General features: G+C 31.5%; 2 protein-coding genes across 2 annotated transcripts; both read left to right on the top strand.

Annotated features, from left to right (window-relative positions):
• Positions 1-1209: 1209 nt before the first annotated feature.
• On the top strand, positions 1210-1899 carry LOC129921157 (uncharacterized). Its single transcript, XM_056002856.1, has one exon. The coding sequence runs from the start codon at positions 1210-1212 to the stop codon at positions 1897-1899; it is 690 nt and encodes a 229-aa protein (XP_055858831.1).
• A 1471-nt stretch (positions 1900-3370) lies between these two features.
• Positions 3371-7922, top strand: LOC129916204 (uncharacterized). Its single transcript, XM_055996038.1, has one exon. It carries the CDS (start codon positions 6600-6602, stop codon positions 7863-7865), a length of 1266 nt encoding a protein of 421 aa, XP_055852013.1. The 5' UTR covers positions 3371-6599; the 3' UTR covers positions 7866-7922.
• Positions 7923-9931: the final 2009 nt, after the last annotated feature.

Below are 9931 nucleotides of genomic sequence, written 5' to 3'. Positions count from 1 at the left end.
AAGATATTGAGCAAAAAAAAATTTCTACTAACATTCATTCCGAGATTTACCCCTTTTTTCTCCTTACTTGACTGTATTATAGGGGTATTCACGATCTGGTGCAACAGGGCTAGTAAAAATGTAAAATTTTATTTTTTTACAATAGATCGTGAACGCCCTTCTTCTTATTTTTAGTAAATATTGAAGCATGAATGAAATCCATGATGTTTTTTTAACAGGGTTGTTCCTCCACCGTTGCTTCTTCTTTTTTTCCATTTTTTATAATTTAGTTCTTTGTTTTGTTCGGGTTAATTAATTTTCACAAATTATTTTACATCAAAAGAAACTAAATTACAACCGACAACCATTATAAACAGAATAAAAAAGACAAACTGTTTATCATGGGCCACGCGAGGCGACGCACGGTGAGCTGCCATCTGTCAAAAATAATTTAACTCCATTGTATTTTTATTTTGCAATAGGGTAAGGGTATAGCTAAAGTGCAAGACTGTTGTAAAATTTGAAACCATATATTTTGTTTTTGTAGTGTTGTAAGATTTTACACTTTTGCACTTTCGCAATGATACTAGACCAGTTGCATAGGATCGTGAATACCCCTATTAATTTATTTTGAGTATTACGCAACTAAAACGCAATAAATAAAAATAAAAACACACCCCCATGTTTGTAGTTCGTTTTTATTGAAATAAAACTATTATCGTAATACCTAATCGCATTTGAAAAAGAACGAAGTAGTTTCAACGATAATCGTTTTACAAAATAGGGCCCCAGTTTTCGTCAAAAGGACCTTACCGTATAAAAAAAAGAGAATATATGGAGGGTATTGCTTTTAAATGATAGAGTGTTCGTCGAGCAGAACTTAAAATTGTATCATAAATATCACTACGATTTCTACCCCCTTCATCCGGATGGTGTTTCTAGCGAATTATATAGTAACGCGGGCTTTATTTACCAACCTATGCGTAACCTACTTGGTGCAGAAAAGATGTATTACTATATATTATTATTATTATTACTATATTACTATATCAGTCACAGTCTAACTCTTGAGCAGATAACATCTAATCTCGTTGTTTATAAGTGTGATTTTCGCCTAGTGCACAAACCGGTTGTTCCTTTCTAACCGTATCCTCTCCTCCTTCTCTCATCTTTTTTCTTTCTTTTGTGTTCACGTGTTTGATTCAAGTGAGTGCAAAAATTAGTGAAAAAATGGCCCACGGGACAAATCACGTAGGTGGTCGTTACAGACTCCTCGATCCCGATCCTAACCCTGACCTAAAACCAAGAAAAAAGCATAAAAATACAAATTTGTCCCTCTCGAATATATTCCCTGATCTTCCACCGCGTTCCAACTTGATTAATCCTCGCTGTTTAATCATGTCACCAAAATCAAACGAAAAACCAATTATCTCCCTAAGCCCATTCGTTCTCAAAAAAGCTATTGACACAATAAGCAAAGATTATGAGAAAATAACTCAACTTCGTGACGGTAGCCTTTTAATTTTTGTCAGTTCGCAAAAAACCGCAGACATTTTCCTGAAGGCAAAAGAGCTCAAAGATCTTACAGGCAATTGCCCAATTGAAGTGAAACTTCACGATCGCCTTAATCAATTAAAAGGTATAGCTTACGCTCCATGCCTTATAAACTTTTCTGAAAAAGAAATACTATCTGAAATGAAATCTCAACGAGTTACCAAAATATACAAATTTACAAAGAAAGGTGACGATGGAAAACCTAAACCAACTGGCCTTATGCTTTTCACATTTGACCTTTACCAATTACCCAAATCAGTTGATATCGGTCTTTTTTCCGCTAAAATAACGGAATATATCCCGAATCCAATGAGATGCCGCAACTGCCAAACTTCTCGGTCACACGAGCAAACGTTGCAACGGTAATACAAAATGCGAAATATGCAATCTTCCACCACACATCCCAGAACCTTGCTCTCGCACATTGTGTGCAAACTGCTCTCTTTCCCACCCGTCCTCTTCAAAATCATTCCCGTCTTACAAATAAGCTAAGGAGATTATCACAATCAAAACATTGAAAAAATGCACTATGAACGAAGCAAAAAAATTATATAGTCAACAAAACCCAACCCAAACTTCTCCACTAACTGAAACTTTCGCCCAAAACGCAAAAAAAGCAACAATCCCATCTAGTCAACTGCAAACCTCTTTACCTAGCAATTCCGACACTCTCCCCCTTCCTCATTAAATACACTTGACACTATTCAAAAAAACAAATCCGCAACAACAAATACAAACTCTACTCTTAAACCTAGCACAAGCATAACTATAACACCACATCCAAATAATCATGAACACACATCATCTCACCACTAAATAAATAAATCCGTTATCAAATCTAATACACACAATAAAACCACACCACCAGCATCTATATCGTCTCACTCACTCCTTAACTACTCGCAATTACCTCTAAACAACAACACAACACCAAACATTCACTCCTCTACGAGTGCAAATTTAACACGTCCTGATAAACCTATATCCCCTCCTATTTCACACTCACCCATATCAGACGTTACCCGAAAACTTTTGAATAATGGAGACTATTTTATATCTAATCCAGAAGAGCATGATGTCGACATGCAATAACAAAAATACTAACCACCCTAATGACTCTGCTGTTCGATTTCTGAATCACTCAGGCTCTATTGAGAGCCTGGATGATTCAGCGACCGAGCCGCGGAGTCAAAGCCCTGAACAACCTATTCCAGCCAACCAAAAAATTTCAAAACAAAAACCTTTAAATACAAACCAAAACAAAAACAATCCTACTTCTAGCCACTGTTCCTCTACCTTAGGTAAAGCAAGCTCATGGATTCCTTGTAGGTCTAATGAAGTTCTCATATTCTGCAGTGGAATATCAACGGTTATATTAATAACTTTGATGAACTGAATATCATAATCAAACGTCATAATCCCATGATAGTAGCACTTCAAGAAACACACTGCCCCTTTGATAAGACACCCAATATTTTAAAAAGCTTTGACGGTTATTTCCACAACTCACCAAGCAATGACACTGGCAAACAAGGGATAGCATTTTTAATAAAAAAAAAGCATTTGCCATAAAATCCTACCCTTAAACACAAACCTCCAAGCAGGGATGAGAATGCTAAGCCCGAAAAGTGAAACATACTGCCCAAAAAAACGAAGTAGATTTGGAAAATATGTAGCAGATAATGAAAAAAAAAAAATATACATATAAAACAAAGGAGAATGCCCAAAAATAAATATATTTAAAAAAAAAAAACCAGCACCGATTTAAATGAGACCTGCATAGCTTGAAAGCGCATCACTCGTAAATAACAAATATGATTTCTTTTCTCAAAAAGCCACCCCCGTGATTGCTATAATGATTTTTAATTTCAAATTATAAAGTGTTTTTTATTACAAAATTATTTTCATTGACTTGGTCTTAGTTCCATGAGCAAAGATGTGCCATCTGCCATATAAGAACCTAAGATTGTTTTTTAAAAGCCGATGTCTGATTTATTTTATGCAAAATGCATAACCGGACCCACAGCCATTATGTGGATTTGGGCGGTGACATAAAATAATTAATATCTTGGATGGGTCTTTGATTTGGATGTATATGATGTGAAATTCTTGCAGTGCCTAAAGAGCACTAACAATGCATTTTTTTTAACAAAAAATGAAACAAGATGACACATCTTAAATGAAATTTTGTTCGTTAGAAAAAAATTTTTAAACGAAGTAGAAATAGGTTGCTACGTAGCAGATACATCAAAATAAATTAATGAAGTAGATCTGCTACATATGAAGTAAATACTCATCTCTGCCTCCAAGTTATTGCTGTTGAAATACAACACAAAACTAAATTTACATACATAAATATATATTTACCACCTTAACAAATAATTAACAAAAATGACCTTAGCAATATAGTCAAGTCGACTTTCCAATAATATTCGGGGGTGATGTAAACGCCTGGAATACACTTTGGGGTTCCGCAACCACAAACAGAAAAGGTGATTTATTGGAAAACTTCTTTTTAGATTCAAACCTAGTCATCTTAAATGACGGATCGCCAACCCATCTTTCAACACACAGTTCCCTTACACATGTTGATGTAACTTGCTGCTCACCAGAGTTGCTCACAAAAATAACTTGGAAGACATTAAAAGATTCGCACAATAGCGACCACTTCCCGATAGTCACGACTTTAAATACTGAATGTATATCAAACACAAAACCATTCGAACACAAATTTAAAACTGATTTATCCAATTGGACCTTATTTAAACAAAAAATCTCTGAAAACTTAATCCATAAGAATCAATCCTCAAATAATAATAAAGAAGCTGCTGTTCTACTGAAAGCTATCAGAAATGCTGCAAACATTTCCATTCCCCAATCCAAACCAATTAAACGTAAACAAAATGTACCTTGGTGGAATCATGAACTTTCATTGCTACGTAAGGAAAAGATGACTTCACTTAAGCATTTTCAAGCAAATCCTACGACACAAAATCTTATAATATACAAAAAATCTAATGCCAAGTTTCGACGATTACTCAAAGCAAGCAAAGCAAAAAGCTTCGCCGATATCACTTCAAACTTAAACCCGAACTCCTCACCCGCCAAACTGTGGCAAGGTATTCGTCAAAAGCCTCAGAAAAAACAAATTTTTTCAATACTTTTATTGAAGAAAAATTAAATATCTTGAATATAACAACACCACAACAAATCACTAACCCTACATCGAAACGAATTGAAGAATCTATAACTTTCATTGAGTTTCAAACCGCTCTTATAAAAACAAAAGGAAAAACTCCAGGCAGAGATAAAATATCTTATTCGATGTTGAAAAATCTACCCGACCTGACAAAAAAAAGAATCGTTACTTTATATAATAACATCCTATTCTATTCTGCCATTCCCCAAAGCTGGAAGTCGGCTACAATAATACCCATTCCAAAGCCAAAAAAAGATAAAAATACAATTGAAGGATATCGCCCTATATCACTTATCTCTTGTTTATCCAAAATAATGGAAAAAATAGTCGCAAAACGACTACTTTGGTTCGCCGAAACGAACAAATTAATCAGCCCTAACCAAATGGCTTTTAAATCCAATAGAGGATGCGCCGACGCTCTCCTCCATATTGACTATTTTACTTCAAAAGCCTTATCAGCTAAAAACCATGTGTCCTTCCTCTCTCTTGACTTCGAAAAAGCTTTCGATAGAATCGGACTTCACATCGTTTCGAAATGGGGTGTTGGAAGAAAAATAAATGAATATGTAAAGTCATTCTTAACAAATAGAACATTTTGTGTAAAAACAAATAAAGAATACTCTTCCAACTTCCCATTACATAACGGTATACCGCAAGGATCACCCCTTTCGGTGGCTTTATTTATTATAGCATTTGATGATATTAACAAAATTTTAGTAAACTATAAATCTCTTGATCACTGTATACAGGGTGTCCCGTAGAAAATGGATAAGCCTAAAATGGCTGATAGGTGCACTTTTGACTGTTCTGAAACCGAATAGAAAAAGTTTCTATCGCAACCAGTTTGGAAAATATTAGCTTTTTTTCGTTCAGTGTACTTTAAATTTCATCATCTTACGTTTTCTTTAACCACAACCACGAATGAATGAATTTTATAAATTTCTTATTTTTATAATTTTCTACAATAATTGGCTCACTACATAAGAAGTTAAAAGTTTTCAAAACTGTTGCATCTTTTCTTTTAAAAAATTTTAAAGTTAGTTTTTCGATGCAAAATGTAAAAAAAAATATTTTTTGAAAATTTTTAAACAACTGTGGTATAAAAAAAATCCATAGGAACGTAGGTGGCCAACTTTTTTAAAAATATGCGCTTCCAAAGGGGATTGCAGAATGGTAAAAGTTTTTATCAAATCTGGAGTTACAAGCAAGTTATTGGTACCAAAGTGCAAAAAAAGCCTATTAATTTAATAAATTATTTTCACTGTAAAATCTTAAGTTTTTCACATTGCTGCCACAAATGCATGGATTCCATCAGTTTTTTTAATCAGTCATATCTTACAATAATTCTTCTTACACATAACTATTAAAAAAGCGTTATAACCGTTGAACAATGGCTATGAAAAAAATAATTCAACTTTTTTTTAATGCAAAGTAGAAAAAAATATTTTCTATTCGGTTTCAGAACAGTCAAAAGTGCACCTATCAGCCATTTTAGGCTTATCCATTTTCTACCGGACACCCTGTATATGCTGACGATATATATGTATATTTTATGCAAAATCAATGATGTAAATAAAAGTAAATTCCTATTTGAATTAGCCCTTAATGAAATTTTAGATTGGTCAATAACATCTGGCGCTAAATTATCAATTCAAAAATGTAAATTACTCCATATCTGTCGAAAAAAAAATTGTACAAACCCAACATCAATGTAAATAATGTAGTAATCGAAAATGTTAACAAATTAAGTATTTTAGGACTAGTTTTTAACACAACATACACCTGGAATACACACTGTCTAGAACTTAAAAAATCGCTAGCTATTAGGACTAACATCGTTAGATATTTAGCATCAAAAAAAAGTAATATGCATATAAACTCTTTAACGCACACTACTAGAATGTTAGTCTTAAGTAAAATTGATTATGGGTTGTATATATACGGACACTCTCCTAAATCAACTCTAAAAATAATCAAACCTACTTACCACAATGCAGCAAGAAGAAGTATAAACGCTTTCCCAACTAGTCCCATTATAAACATACTTGCAGAAGCTGGACTGCCCACCATTGAGGAACGAAGAGACGCTATCACCGACAAACTTCTAGCGAAACTCGTGTTCACCAAAAACTCCATCATTTATAACGATGTTAAAAATGCACTCGAGCTTAAAGTGGCAAAAAGAATACCTTCTGCCATCGCCTCGATTCTTGCCAAAGCAGCCCAATCAAATCTGCCTACAAAAAGAGTCCGTATTCCTACCCCACGATATCCTCCATGGTCCATCTATAGAGAATGCGTGATATTAACCTTAGCCCAACACACAAAAACAACCACCAGCAAAAATGCTTATAAACAACTCTTCTCAGCCGTTTCATCCGATTTAAAGGCTGACGGATGGAAATTTATCTTCACGGATGGCTCAAAAACAAGTAACAACACATCGTTTGCAGTGGTGTATGAAAATGGTTCTATAGCCTCCATTGGTAATCTACCGGATTTCACTTCGGTGTTTACAGCGGAGGCATTCGCCATACTTCAAGCTACAAAAACCACAACGAATAGCCACGAGAAGTACATCATATGTTCTGACAGCATCTCAGTACTTAACGCCGTAAACAACCCCAAAAAAAACACTGACATTATATCCGATATAAGATACCAGCTTGGAAAATCCTCAAAAAACACGAAACTGATGTGGACTCCTGGACACGTCGGTATTCCAGGAAACGAATACGCAGATATTGCAGCCAACTCAGCCAAAAACTCCCCTGTTTATAGTTTTAACATGTTCACTAAATTGGATTTGCTTAAAACTATCCAAAAAACAACAAAAGCTAATACTATCCACAACTGGAGCCTTTATCACCACCATCACAAAAAAGTTAATCCCGAAAAACTCACCATCACTTATCCCACAAACGTTTCTAAACAGAAAATATCAAATTTCGTACGTTTACGACTCGGACACACCTCAACCTCACATCAGCATCTCCTCAACAAAAACACTCCACCACCACTTTGTGCAACCTGCCATACATCATTGAACCTAACACACATCTTGGAACAGTGCTCTGTATTACAACCTATAATCAACAAAATTTTTAAAGAAAAATCAATGTATGAAGTTTAAAAACATCCTAGTATTCAAAATATAGAAGATATATCTAATTTTGTAATAGAAGCTAAGATAGCGATTTAATTTAAATAATAAATAATAATAATAATAATAATAATAATAATAATAATAATAATAATAATAATAATAATAATAATAATAATAATAATAATAATAATAATAATAATAATAATAATAATAATAATAATAATAATAATAATAATAATAATAATAATAATAATAATAATAATAATAATAATAATAATAATAATAATAATAATAATAATAATAATAATAATAATAATAATAATAATAATAATAATAATAATAATAATAATAATAATAATAATAATAATAATAATAATAATAATAATAATAATAATAATAATAATAATAATAATAATAATAATAATAATAATAATAATAATAATAATAATAATAATAATAATAATAATAATAATAATAATAATAATAATAATAATAATAATAATAATAATAATAATAATAATAATAATAATAATAATAATAATAATAATAATAATAATAATAATAATAATAATAATAATAATAATAATAATAATAATAATAATAATAATAATAATAATAATAATAATAATAATAATAATAATAATAATAATAATAATAATAATAATAATAATAATAATAATAATAATAATAATAATAATAATAATAATAATAATAATAATAATAATAATAATAATAATAATAATAATAATAATAATAATAATAATAATAATAATAATAATAATAATAATAATAATAATAATAATAATAATAATAATAATAATAATAATAATAATAATAATAATAATAATAATAATAATAATAATAATAATAATAATAATAATAATAATAATAATAATAATAATAATAATAATAATAATAATAATAATAATAATAATAATAATAATAATAATAATAATAATAATAATAATAATAATAATCTATGGGAACAATCCCAGAATCACAATTCCCAGAATCACAATTCCCAATCAATTTATTTAGACCCCGACTTTCAAGGCCCTCAAATGAGCCAATACATGATAAGTATTGAGGAGCTAAAAGATGCTTTAAAGAAAAGTAAAAATTGGAAATCTCCTGGGCCAGATGGTATTCAAAACTTTTGGCTTAAAAAGTTAACAGGTGCCCATGAATGTATTGTCAAAAATTTCAACATGATATTAAACAGAAGAGCTGAAATACCAAGTTTCTTAACAAAAGGAATAACTTATCTTATTCCGAAGGACGGAGATCTTCGAAACCCTGCAAACTATAGGCCTATAACATGCTTATCTACGATCTATAAAGCTCTTACATCCATAATAAGTGCACGTGTATGGAAACATTGTGAAACAAACCATATTATTCCAGAAGAGCAAAAAGGATGTACCAAGAGATCGAAAGGATGTAAAGAACTAGTTACGATAGATGCCATTGTAACAAGAAATGCAATGCATAATCAACGAAACTTAAGTGTAGCATTTATAGACTACCAAAAAGCCTTTGATAGTGTGCCACATTCGTATCTAATTGATGTGCTTAGAATTCAAGGAATAGACCCTAACATTATTGCTTTCTTCGAAAGTGTTATGTGTTGTTGGAGGACAAAAGTACGTGTAGGAAAAATTGAAACCCGAGAGATACAAATCAATAGAGGTATATTTCAAGGTGATTCCTTTAGTCCTTTATGGTTTTGCCTAAGTCTTTGCCCTCTAAGTAGAATGTTAAATAATTCCTCTAATGGTTACCGGATTAAGTGGAATGATCACAATTATAGTTTTACTCACTTGCTTTATATGGATGATTTAAAGCTGATGGCCAGATCCAAAACACATCTTGCAGGTCTTGTTGACATCGTCAAAAAATTTAGCAAAGATATTTGCATGAACTTTGGATTTGAAAAATGTAAAGCGATTGAGATGGTCCGAGGAAAGGTGATAAGAACAGAGGGTTTTGCTTCGGAAGAAGGTACTATAGATTTTCTTACCATTGAAGATAACTATAAATACCTTGGAATGCAAGAAATGAGAGGAGTTTTACACACTACAATGAAGGACAAA

This window comes from Episyrphus balteatus, chromosome 1, assembly GCF_945859705.1.
Source record: "Episyrphus balteatus chromosome 1, idEpiBalt1.1, whole genome shotgun sequence".
NCBI lineage: Eukaryota > Metazoa > Arthropoda > Insecta > Diptera > Syrphidae > Episyrphus > Episyrphus balteatus.
This window is presented reverse-complemented; position numbering and strand designations above follow the sequence as displayed.